At 35.4% G+C, this 27,996-nt stretch overlaps 1 protein-coding gene across 5 annotated transcripts in view; it reads right to left on the bottom strand.

The window, feature by feature from the left end:
• Fhos (Formin homology 2 domain containing) overlaps window positions 1-27,996 on the bottom strand; it is a 138,419-nt gene that overhangs the window by 52,343 nt on the left and 58,080 nt on the right. The window contains exon 1 of one of the 5 annotated variants that reach the window (XM_077402736.1): window positions 273-431. The exons of the other annotated variants lie outside the window; for them this stretch is intronic. Coding sequence (XP_077258862.1) covers window positions 273-286 — 14 coding nt within the window. The 5' untranslated portion in view covers window positions 287-431. Of the gene's footprint in view, window positions 1-272; window positions 432-27,996 lie in introns of those variants that run through there. 5 annotated transcript variants of the gene reach the window in all.

Below are 27,996 nucleotides of genomic sequence, written 5' to 3'. Positions count from 1 at the left end.
TTAAGATCTTACGCATGTAAAAAAAATCTGCAGACATCTAATTTAATACTTCTCGTGCATAATTAAAATAAACTATTTTATAACAGTTATTAATTTTATCATAAAAAGATCATTACACTGTTATTCTATACGATATCAGGATATCTTATTAGATTTGGACAAATGCTTTATATAGTTTTTATATAGCTTGACTGAATAAATATATATTAACCGATAAATAAAAATCATTTGTTTAATCGCTATAAAAACGTGTAGAATGGATCAATATTTACCAATTTGGCGGCATCACGTTGTCGCAATGTCATATCACTAAAATAATCTGGAATCGACGATGCACGTAGCCCGATCTCACTTTCGATCTCGCGAACGCGTTAAGAAACTATCAGCTCGTGTCGAAGACGGCTCGAGAAGCGCTCTCGGGGTCTAAGCAACGACTGGGATGGTACCACGATGGCTTCTTGCTGCCTGGTCGCTGGCGTTCGCCACAATAGAAACTGGTGGGAGATCAAAACGCTGAGTGGTCGCTGTGCTGGTACACATATTCGCGTATATACGCACATACGCGTATGTTATATGTATAATATTCATTTTCGACAATGCACACGCCTCGCTTGTCACAGACAGTGTAAGTGTACGTTTGTGTAAGCGCATGTGCACGCAGAATTTACCTTACAGTACCGTTCACAAGCACATTCCATATTCATCGAAATTTCATCTGTAACGGGAATGCGTATCAATAGCTGCGGAACTAAGTGTCTTGCCACTAATCCACCTTTGTACGGATCACCGATTCATTAACGGAAACTTAAGTATTCTTTTCAGAAGAATTTCTAGATTAGTCATTTGGTACATTTTAAAGAAGACTTTTATCGTTGTTATCAATGTTATCATTCTCTTTCTTTGATTTTTATCATTAGCATTATATTTCAACTTTGATAAAATATCACGTAAGACTCGGAAATCTCAATGTTAGTTTCCATTTAATTTTAATTTTATTTTTGCTTTAATTTTTAGAAACAGGAATTACGTTATCGCGATATGTTTTAGCATTCATCATTTAACTAAAACTATTTAAAAAGTGCCTCGAGTTTATGAAGACTATTGTACTTCGGGAGCAAAGAATCGCAAAAGTACGGTGGCGTGCGTTTCCCATGTAGACATGCGGGGACCGACCGGAGTCGGAGCGATTACAAAGCGCATCGCACGAGCAAACAATTCTTCTTTTTTTTTCGCTTTTTTTGATTGTATTGTGTGTATGCACAATTGCACGCGGAAAGTACATTGCGAGAGTATCGTCTTACCGTGCACGAGAATTTCCCGATGAAGAAAAAGGAAGACACAAAGAATGCAATATACGTATAATCTATACAGAATCCGTTTTATATCTCTGGTAATACGAAACTTGAATAATGCAATATTTCTAAATACTCTCAAATATTTCTAAAATATTCAAATAAAAATTCACCTTTAATAAATATAATCATATTAATTTAAATTAAATGATTTAAATTACAGATTTTTCAAGCCAAAATCTAAGTGTATATAGATTTTTCGTATTTTCTTTACCTATAAAATCTCTCTCTATTTGATTAAAAATAAAAAAGTAAAGTTTTGTTATTTGTTCATATTCCTTTCAAACTGCTTATCATAAATGCAAAGATAACAATTTTACCAATGTCAATTCCAAATTCATCAAAGAATGCATATGTGAAAATTTAAGATAACTTATTGTTAGTATAATCTTAGTTAATAATTATAATTACAAGTTTTATCTAAAATCAAGAATTTTGAATTTATTATTCAATTTCAAGTAATTTCAGTGACCAATTTGAATTAATCTATCCAGCACCGCATCCTTGAACGTTTCATCGATTAACACAGTCACTGAAATAGTTCATTAACATAATTCAGAATTGCGAGAAACAGATCCATTAGATCTGCCGCGATAGTTATAATGCGTCTGCATGGATATATATATGTACGAGTATGTATCCGTATGTGCCGCTTAATTCATTTAACACAAGTACACGCAACGCGCATATAATTACGTTCCGATAATTACACAATTTCACTGCACATCAAGAACGAATAATTCACTTCGGCACCTATTTTCGCTTTTTTATTCAAGATTACTGTCAATCGACCATGAAGGACCACGACGACTAAGACGATTCAAATTCGCGCAAGCATGATGCCGGTGTGAAACCATAGTCGACCGTAACTGCAATCGTTCGTTGGGAAACTTTAATCAGATTTGATTTGGTGCAATTTTCAGAAAATATTATATTATATATATTCGTAATTCGTAATATATATATCGCTTAAAGTCACAAAAAAATTTCATAATAGTATATCTATCAATATAAACTAATAAAATGTATTATGTCACAAATTATGTAATCATTATTTTAATGACATCGGCGATCACCGAACCTTTTTTAAATTAGAAAATCATATCACTATACGGTCGCGTCACGTATAATATAGCGATGTTGCATTTTCCCCGACAAAGCTGTATTATTTTCTCGCAAGTGTGATTAACGCTGTCTGCCCGTCCCAAGAACTCCTTCCCGACTAGATATGATACCATCCTCCATTCTTACCCCGCTTCGTACGGCCGCGAAAAGAATTCGTATCTCTACGGCCGCCGCGGCGCGCAGCGGACGGGTGTACGTCGACGGATAAAGCAACTCGTTAATCTCTGGTTGTTAGCCAAGGTAGAGAGATACATATCTCGGGGTTTCTGTTGCAGACGGATGATTCGCCGAGTCTACTGCTATCGCGGTAACCACCTCGGTTACTCGTGAGAGCGAGGAAGCGCGTAGCAGAATCAGGGGCGGAGAAAGACTACGCGCGCTACGAAGTATGCGGGGTTGGAGAAGCATTATTCTAGAACGTATTCTGACTCACTAATTATCTCAACAATTTCGCGTGTAGTCCTCGGGACACCACATTTCGCCGTAAGAAATACAAAACAATTCCGTATCATCGCCGACAGAATGATTCAGACTAAATATAACGATTAATTTTAGCGAAGATATTTTCTTTAAAGCAATGTTCGCGGACGCAGCCTAGCTAAGAGAGAGAGGAACGATCCCGTGAATGATCGCAGCGCTTAGGTGGAAAAGCCTCGCGGCCGCGCAGATCGCTCATTCATCGGAACTCTTAACAATTATAAATGGCTGTAGTCGTTGCTTCGTTATAGCAATACCGTCCGATTCCCGTAACTCATGCAGGAACGATGGAACACACGAATTTCGTTCAGTTTTTGCCCGTCCGTTACCAGCGATTCTCTTCTTTACGACTGCCTCGAGACCAATTCGGAATACTAAGAACCTGCCAATGCAGGTCGAGGAAATTTCGCTTCCAAAAGGTTTTAGCCAAGTACGAGTGTTTACAAACAATGAAATTCCGCGAGCAAGTTTTGTACGAGTCTGAAAGTGACTGCTTTTTACGCTTCGTGCTCGATGAATGGAAACCGCAAAATAAGAAGTGAAGACAACTGCCAATCTCTTTCGAGCATAAAAATAATTTTAAGAGATCTTATAATTTATAACATGTCGAATATTTACTGAATAGAATAATTGTTATGGAACATGAAAAAACTTATCATACATTGAAAGATTTAATATTTATTAGAAAAAAAATATTATTTAACTCTTATTGCTCAGATATAAGCAACAATATAAGACAATTGCATACAATAATTCAAATCCTTAATGATTGTATACCTACAGTAAAAGGAAATAAAATTAAGTCAATATACAAAATATTAACATAATTATTTTCTTCATAATTATCTTATTATATCATTTACTATAATTAATGTCCATTCATATTTTCTTGTTCTACTTGTCTTTAAAAAATAGCCCTTCCATCCTTTAAAATATTAAAAGGGTGTGGTAAAGACAGAATGAAGAGTCATGACATTGATAAGTTTTGATCGCGGATAATTCTGAAGTCATTCAAACTCCCTAAAGATTACAAATGGGCCGAATAAAGCAGAACTTCGCTATGTCCATATCTGGGTCTCTCGTGTGCTATTCTACCGCGCCGGGAAACTTCAGTATTCCCCAAGTCCGCTCTTGATAACGCACATTAATATCAAACTTATTACTGCGGGTCGTTTACGCTCGTGCCGTCGTGACAGCCGGCGAAAACGGCCGACGTTATCGTTAAACGAATCGAACCGCGGCCACTTTTCGCAACGTCGCGTCGCCCCGATGTCGATATTCATCGTTAATTAATCCGCGCTCATACGTTACCCTCCGCGGCGCGTAAAAAAGGCGCGTTTACCCGGCAGCTTATAAAGTACGGTGACGCGCGACGGCATGGTAATTAATCGAGTTTGGCCACGTCGTAACGGTAACTAATACAGCGACAATTAATCACACGCCGCCGGTAATCCATGCTCATCGATATCCTCGTCGCGCTATAAATTACTGTCTACTAATCCTCTCCTTTTTCTCCGTCTATATGCATTCGTCTAATATGTTTTCAGCATGTGCAGCACACATGTTGCATATTAAAAATCATAAGCTGAACAATTTAATCATTAGAGCTGTTCTTCTCTTTTATATAAAACATTTGCGGTTAACAGTAATAATGTCTTACATGCTACTGTCACTTTATTATTTTCTGGTTGTGAAACAGAGTTACGAACCTAGCAAAACTGCGTTAGTTTTGCTTCTTCCCTGCATGCCTTAGATATTTACCCAGCTACTTATTCTTACATTCTGAACTAGCTATGTTAATAAGAAACGCACGATTATTCGATAGAAACGTATCGATTCTCGACTGTTTTCCATGAACGAACGAGAGAAACGTGCTTCGCCTGTTGAGTTTCGCGTTCTCCTCGTCACCCGGCCCTCGCTTCCATTACCTCCTGTCATAGGCATTGCCTCTGGACTGTCCGTTCATACTCTCACGAACGATTCCAGGCATTCCCGGGCGACACCGCCGCGTCGCGCTATTCTTGGCGGCGTGCTGGCGCATACAGCCGGCGTCTTGCACTTCGATCGCTTGCGCTTCCTTCCGGTGCATACAGACCGCTCAAACATGTGGAGAGTGTCAAAAGGGACATACGTATACGGATGGAAAGTATAACACATACACACGTGAGCCACGTGCGAATCATTTAATTCCTTGCATTTTGAAATAATTAGTTGCTTAGCCAATTGTTATTATAAATATATTTAATTACTATTATAAATATTATTAGGAAACCGTGCATTAAAAACAAAATGGTTTTACTGCAAAATTGTACGCTGCGAAAGAGCTCTTTGTTAGATTTCAATAAATTTCATTTTAGTAACATTCCTTCTTAACAATTGAATTTCAAACAAAGCTAATTAAATTTCATTGTCCAGAACAAATTCTATAATTATATATTCTATCGACATAAAACTCACTATTTTTAACGTTTAATTAATAATTTATATACGTATCCGCGTCGATGGATTTTACTTTAACAACAATTTTCTCATTTTATAGCTGTACGCAAGTATTTTTCCAACAGAATTTAATTGCTTGATATTATACAAGAAAAATGAAGTAAGTTCTATCAGGACAAATCTAACAAATAGCTAATATAAAGTTTATCATGTATGCTTCACCGCATAATTCTGCGAGAGACAAAATGTCTTTGATCATCATCCGCTTGATGATCCTTTTTACCAATTTAGTTTTCTCCAATATTAATCATGTGATGTGGCAACAAAGAATAATTTCGAGAAGCTCATTGTGCGATCGTACGAATAAATGATCATATACATTAAGGTCATATACAAAAGGACTTTCTATATATGATGATGGTTGCAAGTTCTGAAAAGAAATGTGTTTCTTAAGACAAATGGAACTTCTACATCAACTCAGTCATTAATTTCACGACGAATTTAACACAAAGACCTGTATGTTGCTTAAAAGTAATTTCTTTGAAGATAATTTTCCCTCATTCGCACGATTTGCGTTAATCATTGTACGAAGTAGGGAGCTTAAATAAATCTAATTTAAAGTCATAAATACTTTCTAGAAAGATTTACTTTCGATGATAAAGATAAAAAACATACTGCATAGTATAAAGTCGTACCTATACCAGCAGTAAAAGTATATATGCATTTTTACATATGTGTTTTTGGTATATATGTTTAAATTATATTTTATATTGTAAATTATAAATTCTTGAGTTTTATATGTATAAGGTAAATTTTTTATACTACTAACAATAAAAAACTTAAGAAAGCTGTTTTTTTAATAACCATATATAAAAACAAAATTTATAAACATATGGGATAATTAAATATGTGATTTTATATAAATAATTATTAACTAATAGATAGATTCCGAATCATACAATATTATCTCTCATAAAATATTAGAGTTAATTACATGTTACATTTAAACATAAGATAATTGTGTAAATTATCATAATTATGCAGCAATACAACCTCAACGCGCGTATATGATAATACAGTGAATATATTGTTTTTAAATTTTTGGAATTATAATATTCCAAATAATTTGCAGACAATATGTATATTTAAGGTAAAATTTTAATGAAATATTTTTTCTTGTGTTTCTTGAATTCAATATTTTGTGAATTAAGTTTAAAATTATAAGAAAATTCTACTAATACAAAAACACATTTTCTTAAAATTGCTAAATAATATGGTTTTATTGAGCTTTTGTATTCTTGACGTTTAATTCGTCGATCAAAATGATTCTAATGTTAAATGCTAAATATCTTAATTGCATCTATATTTACATAACAAAAAAGAAGCTAATTAAATTTATTAACAACCTCGAGAAATTTGCAAATTGTACGAGATGCCCTCGCCGCGATAAAGCGTAATCGAACTCGATCACGATTAACTAACACAGATAAGCAATTCTATTATATTACATCTCAGGCTATATTATAGATAGAGAAAGGAAATGTAGATAATGGTTCAGCTTGAACTCATGCAGTGTGATGCAACTACGGAAGTATAAGAAATCGTGCCTTGGTGCAGTATAATAGGCAGAAAATTCTTAAGAAACGTTGAAGGTGCTAACAGAGATTCCGACTTTTCTTGCGGCTGCAACGCGGTGGCTCGTGCGGAAAGGCAGTGTTTATATGACAGTGAGAAACGACGAGCGAGTCTCCATGTAACGCGAAGTACTTTTATGGGCTTGGTGTGTAGCTCGGTTAAGACGTTCCGATGGATGTTAAGAGAGTTTTGGTGTTTCACACTTATGGGAAACGCCCGATCTTCGGCTGCGGAAGATAGAAATAGATAAATAAATAGATGGACAAATAGAAATAAGAAAAGAAAGAAGACAGAGAAAAAAGAACACGGTTTGCAAGGTTAATACTCCGAATTAAATACTTCGCGTTGGCAAATGGCAACATCACCACCTGAGGAAACAAACATATCTGTTCTACCTCCTTTACATCACAATAGAAGTCCCGTTTTCAGTAAAGGAACATATGTATATCCGGCGGCCCGGCGCGATTCAATTGCACCCCGGTTTCGTAGGAATCGGGTTAAGGACGTGCCATTCCCATTATAGACTTTCGTAATAATGGAGTCGTTTCTTTATTTACGGAAGAAGGTTAATTCTAGTTCGCTCAAAGTTCGAAGCTTGAATTCCAGCTAATTAGTGTCAAAACGTTCTTCCATTTCTTTTTCGCCGCGTAATTTACATTGAATGTGACTGTTTGGCTCAAAGATTACATTACGTTTGAATTAAATATTGCAACACGTTATGTCAATTGAACATCATGTGTTAGCAAAGACTTAAGATTTGAAAACAATTTAGATCTAAATTTAAAAATAAAAAGTATTTATATAAATACATACATTGGTGGTGATTAACACATCCTGTGCAGCATGTGTAAATTTTCATGTACTAGTATGATTCGTAACAGTATATTTGAGATAGAAACTATAACGCGAGCCAATAATAATAAATTTTATAAAACCAGTGTTATCTAAGAAAAATTCTTTGCTAGACTACGTAACATAATTAATTGTGGTATACTCGATTCTTAGTAAAGTCTCTTAACGCGTATATATTCAATTTAAAAAAAATATAAATATAAATTTTAAAAAAGATATCTATCCACAATTTTTATACCAAATTTATTTAAAAAATGCCTAACGTATAAGGCAATCACGTTATATTTTACATCGAGCGCAATTCGGGAAAAAAATGCGATTTTCTATATAGAAAACTGTGTAGTGGAAAATAACGGCCGTCCAGAAAATAGCCAACATCCGCCGATAAGTCGACGCTTGCCTCTCTTCGATGTTCAAATATTTACGATACCACGTCGAGCGTGTTTGCGAGGTAACCGTCGATGCGTGGGTGTTTTATTTGCATCGCGTTCGCTGTGCGTTTCGTTCCGAAAATTCAAGGCTGCGTATTCATCCTTGCGTAGCATAACATCCATTTTCGCAACAAAAAAATACAACGGATTTGTCTGAAAGTCACCTCGTTCATCCTCCGAAACGTCTCGTCGCGGATACCTGCTCGGGTATCATGTTCCAGATCTTCCCCACATTCCTCTCCAACCACTTGACAAAGAAAATTTTCCCGATATTCCCGATCGATGAATCAATCCTGCAGATCGTATCACCAGATGCGAAGAACACATGCTTGTTTGAATTCGGAAATAGAAAAAGGTAGGTGATTCTGTTTTCTTCCTTTTAAGAGAAAGAGATATCGAGAAAAATGATATTCGATTCAAACAGTTCTATATGAAAATATAGCTTTAATAAAAAAAAGAATATCGTTCAAGACAACCACTATTTTGTGAATATCAAACTAAACGGAGTAAACATTAGTCGATTTAATAGACTATAGTAGTATAACGTCCAAAAATTTCCGAGTCCAATAAACAAGATAATAAATCTTAAAAAATTTTATTTTTCAAAATATAACTGCTCTTTATTTCAATTTTTTATTTTATTTTTTTTTAAATAATGAATTAATTTTTCTATACTATAAAAAATATTCTCGACTTTTCGTCTTTAAAATAGTTCAACACTGCCGAGATCACTTCTTTGTAATTTATAAATTTTGTTCCACATAAATCGAACTTCAATTTTGAAAATAAAAAAATAATCACTAGGAGTTAAATCGGAGCTGTAGGACAGTTGATGAAGAAATAATCTCCGTAGTGTTAAATTATTTTAAGGATAAAGATTCAGAATATTTTTTTAGTGACATGGAAAAATTCATTGTTCTGAAAAATATATTAAAATATATATAAAGTGTAATTATATTGAAAAAATAAAAACGCGGTTCTCTTATATATTTTATTAAACATTTGGACTTTATTACATACGAGTACATATATTTCAGGTCTAATTATAATTACGAGTCTCGGTTACGATCAGTTTAATTATGTTCGGATAACCGCATTTAGCCCTAGATGTGCGGCATGGCTACGGGAGCTTGTATTTTCCATGCACATTCTTCTTACTCCTCATTACACGTCGACTTATACTCTCACCCCTTCAACCTAGCTACCAATATACGCCCCGATGCATATAGTAGCCGCAACAAGGCGAAATAAAGTGTCTAGCGGCGCGCGGCTAGTATAATTAAGAAACTTTATACGCGTGAGTAATTAATCATCCGACTAGAGCTCCTATGGGCCAAGTGGAAGCGAGGTATCGTCTCGGCTGATATACGTTAGCGTGTTAACGTATCAGCTATATCCCTCCGCGTTCGTAAAAAACATGAATTTATCGCTGGAGCCAAGCCACGTAACGCTTATTGGTCTGTCCAATAGCTTACACAGCAAAAAAAGGAGTGAGCTTTACACAACGTTATATTGTGTCCTAAAAGGCGGAAACTCAATTTTCGCGAGCTAAATGTGCGATTGTATCCAAAGACTTAAAGTGAAAACAATTTTCAGAAAATAAGGTTTTGTCGGAACACGTTGATTTTTCTTTTTTTCCCGTTTAAAACATTAAAATAAGACATTTTAACATATTCATACCTGAAAGTTTCATCCATTTACATTGTCATAAAATTTTTTTTTAGAAAGCTTCAGACGCAACAAACTTTCGCTGTAACTGCTAAAAAGATAACAAAAAAATCATCCATCTCTCTCAATTATGCTACGGATTGTTAAACACCTTGTACGCACGCATCGTCAAAACGAGATGACCGACACTTGGCATTGAACACGCCTATGTGCGAACCGGCGGTGTATATCTGTACGTGGGTCGTTCGCGAAAACCAGTTTAACTTCGTGAAAGTATGGCGGAGGCATCGTGAATGAAAACTGGTGCAGCAACCACAGTGAGCTCGCGATCTTTCAGAAAATGTATTTTCGCGCGTGTACGAGCAGGCAGGCAGACCGGCGCGTAGACGGCAACGACGAAGAGGAAGACGGAGAAGGCGGACGGATGGGTCGGTTTCAGCGTCGTCTCGTTCTTGTGACACGTGTATGAATATTTTCGCGAGAGAAACGCGAAAGCAGATGCTGAACGATAGCAGGCGAATTCAAAAGAGATCGTATAAAATCATAGTCCTGTCTCCATACACGTCTATGTACGCGCGTGCATGTCATATGTTTGTTCACAGGAAGTCTCTGGCTTTCTCATACCCTTTTTGCCATTAGTTATTCCTTTGTATATCTACGGTTTGAGTTCTTTTGACGTTTATGTGTATATCTATTATTGTTCCAATAAAAATCGAAGATTCTCGTAATAAATTTGCAATGCTCTCCCTCTCTTTATCTACCTTTTGCTCTCTCTCTTTCCATCTTTACTTCTCTCTATATTCTCTCGCTCTTCTCTCATCTCTGATATATCGTCTCTGCTATTTCTCTCCAGAGCTCCATAAATGCCACTACCACTAGCAGACACTTCTTCCTGCTGCCCAGAATAGGAAGGAACAGGAACATTTATGTACTGCTCCCGTTACGTCGACCTGGTATTCGAGCAACAATATACAACGTGTCGGGGTGAACGAAAAAATCAATTCTCTAAATCTTTCACGTTTGTAAATCAATTTGCGTTTTTCTCCGCGTGAATTGGCTGGCCAACATGCCAAGAGTAATTGCCGTTATTGCCGCAAGTTAAAAGCCGCTGTGCACAAAATAGAAGATAATAACATATTAATAATAACTAACAAGAGATATTAATAATGCATGATAAACTAATAAATATAAAAAGTATATATATATAATCAAACAAAAAAATTAATTAAAGAAAATAGAGAAATCCGATATTTATAAAAAAGAATCGGTATTTTAATCAAGTAATGCATTTAATTTAATACAATACATTTAATAATAAAATGTACAAATCAGTATTTGTTCTTAAAATATTTAAAATATATATTTGTATATAGTATAGTAATGTATGATAAATTTTTTAACAAAATATATCGGCATTTTAGTATAAGCAACCAAAGAATACGCAAACTGAAGACCCTCTACACTATGAAAAAGCGACTTTAAAGAGACGGAAAGTTGTAAAGGCGACTTCGTTAAAACGTTCGAAACGATTTCCGCCGAGCACGCTACAAAAGCAGTCTCGAGCTCGCCGGTTGCAAAAACCGATCGTCGCCACACGATTTATTCATCGACCGTCGCCGACGTTTCTTTCGTGCGGCGATCTGGTTTCTCGGAGACTTTGACGGCCGAAGAAGACAACCGGCAATAGACTGCCGACTAATCCACGAGTGACACGAAAAACGTCGACGATTCCGTGGTGAAGATTGAACGCGCTGTCACGTGAAACATGCCATAAGATAAAAATTCAATAAATAGTAAGTATCTTGAGCTTCAGATTAAATTAGATAATATAGATGGAAAAAAGAGAAAAAAAGAAAATCTTATTTGAGCATGCGATTAATATATTATTTGATATTTAATTAACTTCTCGCGAATTAATATTTCTTAGTAAATTCAAAGAGATTGTTTTCTTATTAAGGAAACTGGTAGCGTGATTTCAGAAGGCAACAAACGCGATTACAAAATGCAATTACATGCAACACTTGATTTCAGCTTGTCTCTGCCTGTTTATAATCGAAAGAAACGGCATGAGTCGTGTTTCGATGTAAATATCTTAGCTCCTTACAGATTTACGCATGATCGTCGTCGACAGGCATGAAACGCGCGGTAGCTGGCGAGGTTGATTGATGATGCGAGATCACGGGGATAACGATTGCGGAAGCCACATGAAAACGTATTAAGTACTAATCGGGAGAGAATAATTCTCAGGTTCTCAACGAGATCTTTCCTCGCGCCGTTATTTTACGAGCTGAAACAACCCGATGTAAACCGTGCCGCTTCATGTATACCTTTCGTCAGTATAAATTTTTTTTACATAAATCAGATCCACGATTATGCCATCTTTTAAGCTGCGGTAATGAGAATCGGTGAGCCGGCAGAAGATTTCGTGACAGCAACTCTGTGAGTCATATCATTATATTGTCGATTGAATACAGGTTTCGCAAATTTGGCATTTAGTTTGCTTCGTAAGCAACTTCTGTTTAGCAGCTGCATCTTATGTCAGTGCGAAAAGATCGAGCACATTAGATGTTGTAAACTGTTTTATAAATTCTTGAAATTGCACAAGGAAATAAATATGCATGCAACAACAAACTCCTATTATCGAAACACGAGCCAACACATTTCTTTCTGGAAGATCAAATAGTCCTGATTCAGTGAGAGAGGAGCAATATAATTTCCATGAGAGTAATTTTAATTCAATCTTATTTCCAATTTGCATGAAGTCACAAGATTTGCATTTGTCACAAGTCGTTTGACACGAGCGTGCCAATTCCAAGTTTTTCTCTTTATAACAAGGGTTTCGTGCTTGCATGTTGGGTGGGAAGAAATAGATTCCCGACACCTGATCAGCTCATGAAAGCAACAAGGTGGCTGGCAAGACGGGCAAGGGCTTTTACCCGACTACAAATCGATCGGGTCGCTGATCCGGCGGATTCCTCCAGTCGCGCGCAAGCGTACCTGAGCGAGGTCGAAGACGAAGACGAAGTGTGGGAAGCCGCGGGACCTCCGCGCACCACCTCGATAAATCTTTCTCTAATGATGGGCAAACTAATTATTTCTGAGGCGTGCTCTTGACACGGTTTTGTGCGCTTCCCTCCGGACCTTTCCGTGACGCGCACGTATCATGTCCCAGGTTCCCCACTCGTTTATGGTGCACGCCACTTAGCGATCGATCATCCGACTCTTACGTCTTCTTCCCGGTTGAAACGCGCATTAAAGTGTAAGTTTAATAGCCGGTTACGTCAGTCTCGGTTACGCGACGCGCGCCCACCGAAGTTGCGAAATTTATCGGCCTAAAAGATCGCCCTAAACACGCGCTGTTAGAATCATACTATACGCTAGAACGCTAATCGATATCGGTTTGGCCAAGTGATTTTTATCGTTGCATATATTGGCACGCGATTGACAGGAATGAGTGAACCATGACTTGATATAATTTGTAATTATATCTACTAATTAATAACAATAATGAACACATGCATAATAATGCTATAAATTGTTTAAGTTGGAGATTGATTATATTTGAAAAATATTTTCCACCTTAAAAGCTATATTAACAAAACATTCATTTTAACTTAATACATTCGACAAAACCGTTGCATTAGTTGCAAGTTGCAATAATAATTATTTTGAAGATAAAAACGAATTCATGACTAAATTTCTAATCCTGAAGAAGACTCATCTGATACAATGATAAACATAAGCACATATAGTGGATAAAGAATTATTGTGATGTGAATAATAACTGAATCAATATAATTCTAAGTGTTTCACTATCAAAACACGATGGAGCGTCTAGCCGAAACAGTTACGTAAGTTACCTGCAAACGGGACAAAATTCTCTGCCACAATGCGGAGGACGAAGAGATCCCGGCCTGGTTGCCCTCAGAGTAATCATCCTCGAGTAAGCTGAGCCGCGCTGAATCGCGTTGCGATTTCGATCGATCGCGAGAGCAGCCGCGAGGAAGCGCACCGTAAGCACCCTGCAGAACGACTGACCGGTGACGGACAAGGAGCAACGAGCTTCTCCTTCTCCGTCTTCCTCTCGGCTTATCTCCGTTCCTCTTCGTGCTGTCCGGTTGCTCTCCCCGTTCGCCTGCTCCTGTCGCTCCTTCCTCCGCTCTCGCGCTGTCCCATACTTCAAGAGCAAGTCTTGATTGCCACAAAGTATTCAGGTGAGTGGCCCACTTACGGGACAGCCTCTCTCGACAGCGGCGTCGGTGCTGGACACGAAACGACGAAGACGACAACGATGACGGCAACGACGACGACGATGATCGAGAAGATGAGAATCGGTGCGCCAATTTGTATCCATCGGGTTTAAAAGTCCACGGCTATACGCGGCTTTGAAGGCTCGAGACAAAGGGGAGAGAGATAAAATAAATCAACTTACTGAATTCGTGGACCATGTCGACATGCCGCGTTGGACTCATTGCGAAACAAAGAGTCTTTCAGGAAATGCGTAATTTGTGTTCTTTATATCTTCAGGATTTATAGCGGAGAAAACATCCAATAAATAACAGTCGTTTTAAAATTCGGAGATGTAAAACGTGATATTTTGTTTATATATTATTTGTCACTCAACATTTCTGAATTTTTTAACATTGCTAATATTAACAGACGAAAACACACTTAATTTATCTCTCAGATTTGTAAGAAGTTAAATATATCACTTCTGGAAACAAGATCTGAGAAAACAGTATGCCTGAAGTAATCTTTAATTTACGAAAAAGCTTCGGGAAACCGGAAAAGTTAGTTTCAATATGTAAATTTAAGAATGAGATCGATTGACGGATATACGCGGTGCGTTCCGATGTATTTCAATCTCGTTTATAAAATGTGAATTCATGAATTCCTTCTTATCTTGCTCCAGGAAGAGGTTCGAGTAACACCAGGCCGTTCTGAAAAGGTTTCAGCAACCGCTCCTTTGCAATGAAAGCCTAGATCGCTATCAAATCGAGGAGGAAACAACGCTTCGCACACGTGGGTATTATCGTGTTTAGCGACGATCGCGGGTGGTCGAATGTGCACGCATGCACGTGCAATCGGCACGTACGATTGCAGCAATGCGAAACATCGAAACAACAAAGGATCAAATGGCTAATAATAAGAACATAAAACATCCATATAGATTGTGGTCTCTCCTATTCACGTGACACTTCTTTTAGTTTATCTTATTGTTAGTGATATCGCGAGAACGCATCTAATATAATAAAAAATTAAGTATACGCATAATCTAAATATATACTCAAAACATATACTCAAAAATTACAAGATTTTTTGAAATATTTCTAAAATTTGTATAAATTAATTAACAATTATATCACGCATTAATAATTTTTCAGAGATTCTTAGAGAGTATAATATTTATATTATAATATTCCCAAGATGTGTGTGTACAAAGGAAGATTTTTGCGAAAATAAGGTTGCAATTAATCAAGATGAGTATGGATACCGCACAGATTGTAACGACATGGAGTAGAGGAACTCAATAGGTTTACTCTCCGCTTTGACATCGGTAAACATCATACTAAGTTTGTCAAAGGCGATTAGTTGAGGTATCTCCTTTATATTACATGCAGAGTTCTCATTGACGTATCCCTCTTGTACTTGAATTTACCTTAACTAGTGAATTTAATGTTTATAAGTAATATGCAATTATTAGTATTATTTGTAACACGGTCAGATTTTTAGAAATGTAAATATTAAAATTTATGGCAAATCGCTAGTATGTGTGTGTGTGTTTAGATTTATTCTTTTCAATTATCCTACATTTATTGTCTTGATAACTTGCAATTTTCTATGTACGAAACATCGATGTATACTTGCTTCATTCTAATTGCAAGAAAGTGCAGCTAAGAGAAATGAATCTTCCATCATGCTTATACAACCGCGATTGAACTGTGATTTTATGATTGCGTTTCGATATCAATAAACAATCGGTTTGTGTCATAGGTTATTGCTCGGTCCCCACTGCGGCGTGTTAGTGGAGAACACGTGGCCGCCCGTGAATGCGTGTCAGCGTGCAAGTGAAACGTTTATGGTACTGACCTAGCCTAGAGAGCTCGGGTGAGAGCGCACGATAGCTCTTCGAGAGCGAGGGCGTAGGTATCGTAATCAACCACGGCGCTGGTGAAAACCCAGAAGACGCTGGTTCGACGTGGGAACACGCCGCGGGGAGTCACGATACGGGAGGATCGTCGACGAGGGAGGAAAAGAGGAGCGAAAAGGGAAGGGGGAGAGAGAAAGAGAGAAAAAGAGAGAGAGAGAGAGAGAGAGAGAGAGAGAGAGAGAGAGAGAGAGAGAGAGAGAGAGAGGAAGACACGGCCGCGAAGATTCTTCCAAGTGGACTGAGACTTCGTTTCTGTGGATCCGCCACTCGTTCAATTTCAACCAAAGTTCAAGCTAGCTGCCAACATTTGAAAACAAGACGACCTTCCATTTGTTCGATTTATACCGGCGTTATTCTCTTGACTACCGCAAGATACCTCGTCCCTCTGACTTTCTGAGGTATATTCTTAAAAACTTCCTGCAAATGCGGCAAGAGTCAATTTAATTAATCAGATCTTTTTTAAGTAGTTCTTCTAAAACATAAGTATATAGATTGTATCAAACGTCAACAAATTTTCACGGATTTAGAGTTATTTTTTTCCTATTGAAAAGAAAATTGAGTTATCTCAAAATTTTCCAAATCTTATCAATGAATACATTAATAACTAGATGTAATTAAGATTTTATTATCTACATTTATTAATGTGTATATAAAAAAATATAATAATTAATGATAACGCAGATTAACAATGTAGACAAACATTGAAATCAACAAATATTGAGTATACCAAAATTGTATACATTCTTAATCTGTGTTATTACTAATTATATGTATATATATACACATACACATGTTTAGAACTCGTTTGTTTTAAGAATTAAACGCGTTGTCGATATCGGCATTGGCACTGCCAACTGGTTTCGCCGCAGTAATTAATTTACTCGTTTACTTCATCAAGTAGACTGGCGGGTAAGCAAGATAAGCAAGATATTCTTACACGTAACAAAATCTAAACAGGAATGTATTCCTATTGGCGTAATTAGATTACGCATTACGATAAGGGCACTTAATAACGGTGTGTGCCTTAGTTTGTACGCCGCGATCCTTAATATCGATCTGGGAAGACCTTTGACCAACTTTGAGAGAGCTCACTCACTCAGTTCATCCGCTCGAAAGATCTCCCCAGTAGGATAACTTTTTCGAAGAGCAGGTACCGCTGATCGCACCGTTATGTCGATGCGCTTTTCTCCGCGCCAGTATATACGCCGTATAATATAGTTATCCAGATACCGATGGTCGCTCGCGGAGATGCATACGCTCTCCCGTAAAACGCTGCCATTACGGAGTATCGTTGGTGCAGAACAACGGAGTCGATCGGCATCCAGGAAATATTACGACGCCGCCAACAATGGAGTTATTGAACCGGGAGACCGGGGCTCGAGAATTTACACGGAAAAATCTCCGATATAACATCTTAATCTTTTAAAACAATTACTGTTCTCTTGCAACGCCTAAATCTATTTTATACAATTGTAGAACTGTTATCGAACTATTTCAAAAGAGTTAGACCGACTAGCCGAGAATAAGTATACATCTAGCGTTTAAGTTTCACCGAACTCTGCATCATCAACCCCGTGCTTGTCTTCTAACCAAAAAAGTTTCTTTCAGAGTTCAAGATATCCTTTCAAGAAGCAAATGTGATGGAATTTACAAAAATAATAGAGGCAGATTCCAGTTTTTAATAGTTTAGTCTGTCATGAGTCTGCACAGTCATGAGTTTCAAGCTCTTCTCACGACGCTTAATTTGAAGATGTTATATATGATCAGATATAATCGTGTTCAAACCAATTCTATATTTATGCTGAAATCCATCAATTTTCTTTTCGTTGCAGATTCCATAGTCGGAGTCGAAAATCGTCAACTCGCTTGCGACATATATCGTACTAGCTCTCGGCTTATCGCAACGCGATACACAGTCCGCACCCCGCTTCCTGTTGCGCTTTCTTACTCAGGTGTCTCCCGTGTCCAGATCCGTGTCTGGTCTTTTACCCTGGTCTCTTGTGCAATTAATCCTACGGGAGAGCCATGCACTACGATGCGGATGCACTACAGACGATACAAACGGCAATAACGTTCGGCGGCCTCGCCAGGAATTCCCGAACGCGATATCGCGGATAATGCATGCGCGTGCCTACGCACGAGGTGTGCTCGCACGCGAGCATGTCACCGTTTGATCGAGGCGCAACCAACCGCTTCGTTCGCGTGAACTCACACGACCCGATGTGAATCCAGAGACGAACTGACGTATCGAGGTGTGTGATTATAGACGGATAATTATGTAGAAAGCTATACCATAGAGTTTATCGCGCATGGAACACAAGTCAATGAAACCTCTCGTGACAAACGGCGTATTCAATACAGCTGCAACTTGGAGCTAATACGATTGTAGCTGTTTCGTAGACTGGGAAGTGTCTGGATCGTTGTGGTATATTCAAACATTGAGATAATCTGTTTAGTTTCAAGAGATAATGATATCAATATTATCAATGATACTTCATCAATTACACTTTTGCAGATGCAGATATTTTACAGCTAAGAATAAACATAATAAGCATAAAAATTACAATTGGGAGTATAAAATACTTACTAAAAACAGTTATACAGTTGTTCTTATCATAACATAAGAAAATATTTTTCTATTAAAGAAATTTACTTATTTCAAAAAAAATCTGATTACATTTCGTATTAGTTCACAATATATAACATCAGCACTACGTAATCAACGAACTGAGTATCAAAGATAAATCTATATAGCGTGTGCATTGACCACATTGTGGTCAATGTATTCAGTATAACACTCAAGAGAAGAGACATGAACTGCATTATCCCACCGAAACATCTCTAAAATTATTATTAGCAATTCTGGAAACAACGCAATGTTATTGGAATAATCTGGTGACGATCTTTTGCTAGTATTACCACATTTCCAGTAGTTATGTCCCTAAAAGCGACTCAGCCCTGTCGGCGGTCAGAGTAAACTATGGGGATGATCGGGATGATGTACCTGAACATACACGCACGTAACATGAACGCGCTTTGGCGAACCGCACATGGGGGCAAGAGTAGGAGGAAGTTCCACCTAAGCGAGCGAGCGAAAAAAACAGAGAGAGGGGGCGGGAGAGGGAGGAACAGAGAGAGATAGAGGATGAGTGATACGAGTGGCATTTATAAAAGGCTAATGAAGACGTGTCGTTGGTCCGTGTTCCCAGAATCCCTTGACTGTGCTGGTTAGGTCAGCCTAATGACCCATCGGCAAAGCGTATAGTCCTTTCGCGAGCTTAATTACCAATTATCTCGAAGATCTCCGATATCGATCGCGGAGATCCGGCTTGCCCGTTCGCTTCCGGCACGATCGCCAGCTCCTTTTTCCTCACTCTCTCATGGGAACAACATCGCCCGACCACTTAAATCGCCGTCCGGCAGCATTTACGTGCACGGTACTTGCGCGTAAGTTTATTCGAAGATAAACAAATTGGGTAAGATAGGAAAAGACGAAGTATTTTTTGTATCGGAAACCAAACTACCTTCGCTCGGATATATAAACAGTCTAGAATGAAGATTGCGAAATATACAAGATATTTAATTTTATCGCGCGAAATTTTCATCATGTATAAAATCGTAATGTATCAAATTTTTTTTCAATTTTTTATTTTAAATATCTGATATTCAAGTATGAAAGAAAACTGAAATAAAATGCTCTTGAAATTGCACGGACATGGAACATCGATTTTACTTCCATTTTATTTCCCAGTAATGTTATGACATTGGTTGATCTGTTTCAAGGTAATGGTATATTGCTGACACAATGCGCAGCGAAATGATAAATTATCTCGTAACCAGTTACCGCCATACACGAATCCAGATCAATGAGTCGGGAGTAATAAAGTGCAGGACGCGAGATCTCGATTGGATAGTCACGGCAGAACTAATGATCTAATTTGTACCGAGAAATCGAGTATATCAGTGATCTATCACATGAGTCCACGAAATTGCAGGAAACCGTTTATAATCCTGTCGTTAGAAACTTTATATAAATTCCCCCCAAAAATAAGTTCCATGTGTATGTCACAAGAAACGCATTAACTTCAAAGCAATAAGTAATTAAATTACAAATATGATTCTGTTACTATCATAAACTCAATAAGTGCAGATTTATGAAAAAAATAAATTTCTTACAAATATGTAGATTCTATTGATTAAAATAATAATAATAAATAAAATTATAAAATAATAATAATAATAAATAAAATAATTAAAATAATAAGAAGAAACTAAATTTTTTACACAAATCTGTGATTTAAAATTCTTTACAAATTTTGCGAAAACGGATTCTGTAAAAATAATATATGGATTTAATCAGATATATAAAATGATTAAAGTCTTGTTCTAAATGGAAAGTCTTGTTGCCTTGACAAAATATAAGCGAGCATTTTGCCCTTCGAACTTTTACCAATTAGAGAAATATTGGGAGCTAAAAATAAATTGTACAATTCCAAATTTTGTAAATGTTATGACAAATCTAAAATTCCTTGTATGTCAGCTTTTCGAGATGTAAAATCTTATGTATATTATGTTGCAAAGAGTGACATGAGCACTTTGATGTTCAAAATTTCAGTGAGTCGACGCGCGTACAAACAAAAAACAGAGAAACATACTGAAGTAACAAGACAAAGATAAAAAGAGTGATACTAAGACCGGGTACAAAAAAATTATTATACATACAGTACATTTCGTACATAGATCGCTCCATACTTATTCTTAACTAAAATTCTTGCAGTTTAAACAAATTTTTTTTAAAAATAATTTTTAAATATATATAAACAATAGAGAATATTTACTATTTAACATAAATTAAACAATAAATACTTTATAAACTTACTCCTACAAATTATATATAGATAATAATTTCTTTACAATTCTCTTAAGTTCAAGTAATTTAATAGAATTTCAATTTCAAACTTTGGTGTCAAAAAATTAATATCGCGGTAATTAAATAATTATGAAAAAAAAGAAAGTTTAACCAAATTTTTACCAATTGTAAAAAAAAGAATCAATTTAAAATTGTTTATAATCGCAAAAAATATGATACACGTGATTTTTGAGAGTATCCTATAAAACAAGAATATTTTTCCGAAAGAATCTTTTTAATTTTCCTGGAAGAAGAAAAAAACAAGCGTTGGATTTCCGCTCGCAGGAATATACAGCGAGGGGATGGAAAGAGGACGAGCAATGGCGCGGTGGATGGAATAAAAAGGGAGCTCTCTTTTTCAGTCTGGAAACTCGCTTAAACTGCAAGATCAGTCGCACGATCCCGCGAACGTGACACATTTAATTAAAACTCGCAACAGGCGCGTATTGCACGTAACCAGCATTAAAGGCGCGGGTCGCTTTTCAAGATAATGCGGCGTGTAAGTTTCATCATAATAAATTTAACGAAGCGATGGATGTAATCGCTCGTTGTCTGCATTAGTGTCGGAACAATAACGGACAGAGCTGAGATCAGACACATTGCACCGAAATTTAATGAGAGCGTTTTTGCATATGCAGCTACGCTCGCTAATTGCTTTACGTTATAGTGTTACGTGTCCGGTTCTTTCTTCGACGATATACCTACATTGCGTATGTTCAATGTAAAAATTCTCTCACAATTTATATATTTACTATTTGGAAATGTCTGTTTTGAAGAATACTCGTAATTACTCGTTTGATTTATCCAACGATTTAATGTATACGAAATAAATATTAAACTTTACTAAAAATACATTATTAATCTGTGCAAAAAGTTCATTAAAGCAACAATCATCTTACTGCAAAATAATTTAATAGCTAGAAAATAATTTATTATAATAACTTTGTTATTGTTCAATAAACAAATCAACATTGTTTGACAAAAAATTAAATGGAGCAGATTTTATACATCCTGTAGTAGAAAAATTAATTAATCCTTTAAACAATAATCCACAAACTGCTAAAGTTAAAACAGAATTTGTATAAAATTATCTGTAACTTACATCAATTGCAAAATAAGAAATCCAAAATATTCTAATGGGTTGTGTGTTATATAGGTATATTTAATGTATAGAGATCTGTGTGTGTGTGTGTGTGTGTGTTAGAAAAATAATGAGATTAAATCTATAACGCACAATGTGGGAGCACTGAAAAATCGTAACATCGTAGAACGTAAAGTATAGTTCTTCCTTCAAAAGTAGTACAAGTTTCGACTCGTTCGGCTGTGTTATGTTATAACGTTTTTCATAAATGTGTATTAGTAGATCTCGTCACCGTTTTCTTATGGAGTGACAAAATATTGAACAAAAAATATGCGATAAAGTTTTGTGTTAAATTGAAAAAGAGCGTCGCGTAGATTGTTATAAAAAGTTAAAAAAAAGCACTTGATCAGGTGATCATGTTTTATCACGTGCTCAGGTTTTTCGGTAGCACAGGGCGCTTTCAGTTCGAGAATTGTTGGCTGAAAAAGGGGTTGTGGTGCTACCACATCCGCCCTATTCACCAGACCTTCCTCTCTGTAACTTTTCTTTATCTTTTTATTATACCGAAAATAAAGTCAAACGTTAAGGGGCACCATTTTGAATTATTGGAATCAATTAAAGAAGATGACAGCATAAACGGCCTCTCTTAAAGTCTTAAATGATTATACCGGTGTTACACGAACAGTGGAAATACCGTTGGCAACGGTGTATAGATGGGTCATATTTTGAAGGAAACCATTGCATTTAGTTACAAATGTATAATAAAAAATTCAATCGATTTAATCTCATTATTTTTCTGACAGACTTTGTATATACAATTGAACAAAATAATTGTAGTAAATCTTACTTAATTCATTTGGTCCTGCGTTATTGATTTAATACATTGCATCTTTAATTATTTATTATTTAAAAAAAAAAATGAAAATTTTTCAAATAACATTTCTCTTTCTATTTTTTTATCAATTAAAAAACATTTAATAATGATACGCTTATTATTGAACAACAAATAATAGTTTTTAATAGAAAAGTATATTATCGCCAAAATTGAATATGCTATGATAAATTCCAACAGTAAAAGCATCTTTTTGTAATATTTAGCCTGCTTCACTTTATATAACTAGTAAATTATTTAACTATTATAACGTAATATTTAACTTATATATATGGTAAAAATTTATTGCTTGCCTTAGACGTGAAATTAAAGAGATTTAAAAGAGAGCTGTAAAAAGAGCTAGTAATAAATTACGCAATTTGACGCTTCGTAAATAATTTATTTGTTTTAATATCGCGAAACATCTTTTGACCGAATGGCGTAAAAAACGGTAATAACTTCTCGAGCTATTACGATTTTACGTTCCAGCTTTCCATTTCGCGACCATCGAATTAATAGAACTTACAAAACAATTTACTTTCTTTAAAAGTTAGTAAACAACAAAAAAGAGAAACGTGCAAAAACCAAAGAAAAATACGGGAAAATACTTATAAAGCGGAGTAAGCAACAAAATACATATAACACCAATAATAAAAACGAAAAGATATGTAATAACTTGCAAAAGCAACATTAATTGGAATAAATTAATAAAATACCTACAGATGCAAAATATATTTAAAGTTATACGTATGTAGATAATAAATCTTCAAATATTTGGCAAATCAATATTAATATACATTGCATTCATATACTATTTAATTCTCATTAATATAAGCGTAATATTATCGTGGCAGATATCTTTCACCATATCTTGTTTTAAACCGCAGAAAACATTTATTTCATCACTAAACTGGTGAACAAGGTTCCGCTATTGTAATAGAATTTACTGGAAACCGCAAGTTTTTTAATTCTACTGTAAGATTCCACCTTCGTCTGGCCATAACTCTTTGGCTTTACGTAAATCTTAGGATTAAAGATATATACCAAAGACTACATAGACCGCTCGTTGCTTTGCACGACCGTTCGTTGCGGTCTCGTCTTTTCGTAGCTATTCTTTTCTAACAAAAAAGAATCACTCTGTTGGATTAGTGAACGACAATGGCGAAAGGAACACACGTGATAATTTTTGCTAATAGAAAAAACGGAAACCAGAGCGTTAGTAATATAGTCATATCCTTTTTTCTCATTAATTACTTTCTTGGTAGATAATTTTTTTTTTTATAGATATCCTTCTACCCTTTGTACAATTTATCAAAATATACTTTATTATAAATTGACAAAGCATCAGTAATTTAATAAATCGTTTAACAAAGATCTTTTATTATCCTTATGTAAAAAATGCTCGAATCATAAGAATTAATTGCTGCATATATATATATATATTTTTTTTTTATAAATATATATATCGCTTTTCTCTTAATTTATATAATTTATATTTTTCAATAAGAGATAAATATGAATAAATATCACTAAATGCATTTTATAAATTGTATTTCAATGTCATAATTTTAACCAATATCGTTCTCACAATCAATACATCATGTCATAAAGATTCTTCTTTTCTCCCATCATATAGAGACTCTCGCAATTATTAGCAGTATGTTAAGATTCTAGTCGAAAGGAAACGCAAATGAACGCGCAAATGCACATGACTTACGATGCGCGTAAGATATCTCAAGCGGATGCATTTCACGGGGTAGTAGTCGCGTTTCCTCTTGGCAAGGAACAAGATTGAGATTGAGATCAAAATGGAAGGTTCTCCACCGCGATCAACAAGATAAAAGTATATTCCCGTTTACAAAGTGCAAGGTATCAATGCGATCAAGATTCATTTCATTCCCACCTTCAACGACTTTTTCGTTTTTTCCTCCGACATACAAAGAAGGATAAAAACTAAGATCGTAAGAAAAATCACGATGGATTTTATATATCACGAACAGATTCGGAAACAGAAAAATGTAATCTGACGAAGAAAAAAAGAAGATCATTATTCTTTCTATATATACAATAAACTTATTGCAAATAAACTAAAAAATCATCGTTTTTTATCCTTTCTCCCGAGCTAAAAAAAAGGAGCAGATAATCTTTGTTGTTTCGTAAAAAACTAGAAAATAAGACAGTTGTATTATACAACGTGAGTAATTCTTTGATAAGATAAAAATGCAGTTCAACGAAAAAAAAGCTTGTTATTGCCAATAAATGTAATATACCTACTTGATGCGAACGCGAACAATCTGGCAGAGTGTCACTATATGACAACATTCAGAAAAATAATGCTTCAAAACTCAAAACAAAACTTAATATTTTATAGATGAAAACATCTTGTTACAATTCTCACGCGCTATTGATTTCCAATATTTTTTACGTTTTCGTCCCAAACTACATTGTTGGATCTCGTTACTGTAAATAACTTTGATACAATATATTACAACATTTATGTATTTTTTATTTAAAAAAAAAATAAAAAAATGTTAAATAACTTTAAAAATAAAAACAGTATTATAAATGAAGTTAACTAATTGTAAGTTAAATAAATTTGAGAGAAGTGTCACATACTTTTATTATCTGATATTGAATAAATGTGGTATTATTTAAAATTTTATATAAATTATATAAACAAGTTATTTTTAAAAACAAATTACAAGTTATACAAATCTTTTTTTAATTAGATTTGTCTTATTAGAATACTTTAATGCCTTCAAGTCATTTTCTAATGGAAACCTTATTTTATAATATTATTGAAAAATTATATTTTCCCTCAACTCAATAAGTATGTATTATTGTAATAAAAGAACTTGGATTCACTTCAGTTGTTCTCTTCAGTAACAAACTATTTTTCGTAAAAATTGCTTGAAATTCATTCTCCTTTCATGTTAGAAAATACTTTATTCTGAAGTAGAGAACATAGACGGTAAAATTTCATTGAACGGTCATACAAAGACGAGTAGTTATTTTCCAAAAAACGTCTCAATAAAAGACTCGACGTAAGTCGGATATTGAAGACGGTTAAAAATAAAGAGAGGTAGAATAGGAAAGATCGAAATAGAGTGGCTCTCTTATAATATAACACAAAGAAGTTTGACGTTCACGATAATTTTGGACGGCAGACAGCGAAAAAAAGGAAAACAAATGTTATTTTAATCGAGAATGCTTTTAAATTTGTTATTCAATTAAATTTTAGAGGAAGAGAGAGCGAGAGAGAGAAAGAGAGAGAGAGAGAGAGAGAGAGAGAGAGAAATAGAGGGAAGACAAATGTCTATACATAATTTCGATTAAAAGGTCATTAGTAAATTATTTTACAATAAAAAAACTTTTAAAAAACTACATGCAAAATGTTTAAACAATGGCCATAGATACGCGGTATACTTGAATTTCAATAATGCCCGGGGCTACCCCCCGTTCCCCTATGTGCGGGCGCGTACGTGTGTATGCGATTCTGGATAAAATTAAAGATTGTATCTTGTACCACTTATATAAGATAAATTTTCTATTAGAAAAGACTAATAGTATCACTGTTTCTCAGTTCAGACATTCAATAAAAGTTTTTCAAACTTTATATATAGGTATATATCTTCATAACTGTTATAAAGAAACCATGAAACATATAACGATAATGATCGATAATTCTTTTTTAATAAGTATAATTTCGTAAAATATAGATACCATAAGCTATAGATAGGTACCGACGCTAAAATAAAACATTTCTTATCGTTGACTGGAGAAACGTGAATGCGCAACGATATGCGTTGGAGCATTTCCATGAATATGCGCAAACTACCGAATTCGGAGTTATCCTGCCGAATGTATATATACCCATCGCACGGAAATATATGTCGGGCGCAGAGTCTGTGCGCTCAACAACGGCGCACAAACAGCTGCGCAAATATAACGATGCACCTACGTGCATTCGCGGTCGCGGTTTGCCTGTAATGCGGGTAAGCTGTATCCTTTCGGCTGTCACGAAATTAGTTAATGCTCAGACGAGCGTGAAGACGGGAATACAGGAATAATAATGTATAATAGCTTCTTGTAATTCTCGCACATGATAAGAAAACAAGCTCTTAATAAAAAGATATATCGTATATGTATATAAAGCTATATAAAGCATATAAAGTTATATATAAAGCAATTTTTTTACATTAGATTTATAGGTTAATTTTTTATGCAGTACAGATGTATGCATATATGTATACATTCGTTAAAAAATCTATCGCAATTAAATTTTCAATAATAATTGCTATTTTTCTTTAATAAACTGATTTGAAAGAATTTATTTTAAATAATGAATTTTAAAATATAATTAAAAGAATGATATATAAATGACGTATAAATCAACTGATTAAATTTCATTCATTATATTTCTCGTGTTTCTTTTTTTAAGCTCTTTTAAGCTCTCTCTTATAAAGATCAAAATATATATTTCGATGCCATGTGCACGCATTTACAAAGCTACAGACTTATGTATACCAGCTTTGTATCTACAAACCATGCAACGTGAACTTCGCGCGTAATTTGATAATGCAATCCGCAACAAAATATACTAACTTTCGGAGAAAGTTGGAAATTGATTGGAAAAACCTGGCAAAATTTGGCGACAGTACGCGACAAAGTTTCAGAACAGGATATCGCAAATGGAGCGAGTCGCACTTTTCTTCCTACCACTTTTGCTTGCGGCTGCGGCCAGATACGCCTCTGTAAAATGCCGCAGTGCTATATATATCGAGTTCTACAGGATTCCCTTCCTGGAAATTCTGGAAAAGTTTCAGAACTTCTTACAGTTTGCGGTGAGACAGTTTCCTTATTTGAGTTAACCGCGCGGAATAGTTAGTCTCAGCGCGCACCGTCACTTTTATTTCCTCTACTGACATTTCTTTATTTTTGTACGGTAAATCCTACAGTCATTTTTAAAAAAGTAATAAGAGAAAAACTGTGTATAATGTAAGAA

The sequence above is a fragment of the Temnothorax americanus genome, unplaced genomic scaffold (assembly GCF_048541705.1).
Source record: "Temnothorax americanus isolate GAGA-0224 unplaced genomic scaffold, ASM4854170v1 Scaffold16, whole genome shotgun sequence".
Lineage (NCBI taxonomy): Eukaryota > Metazoa > Arthropoda > Insecta > Hymenoptera > Formicidae > Temnothorax > Temnothorax americanus.
The sequence above is the reverse complement of the archived record's forward strand: the minus strand, read 5'-3'. Positions and strand labels throughout refer to the sequence as shown.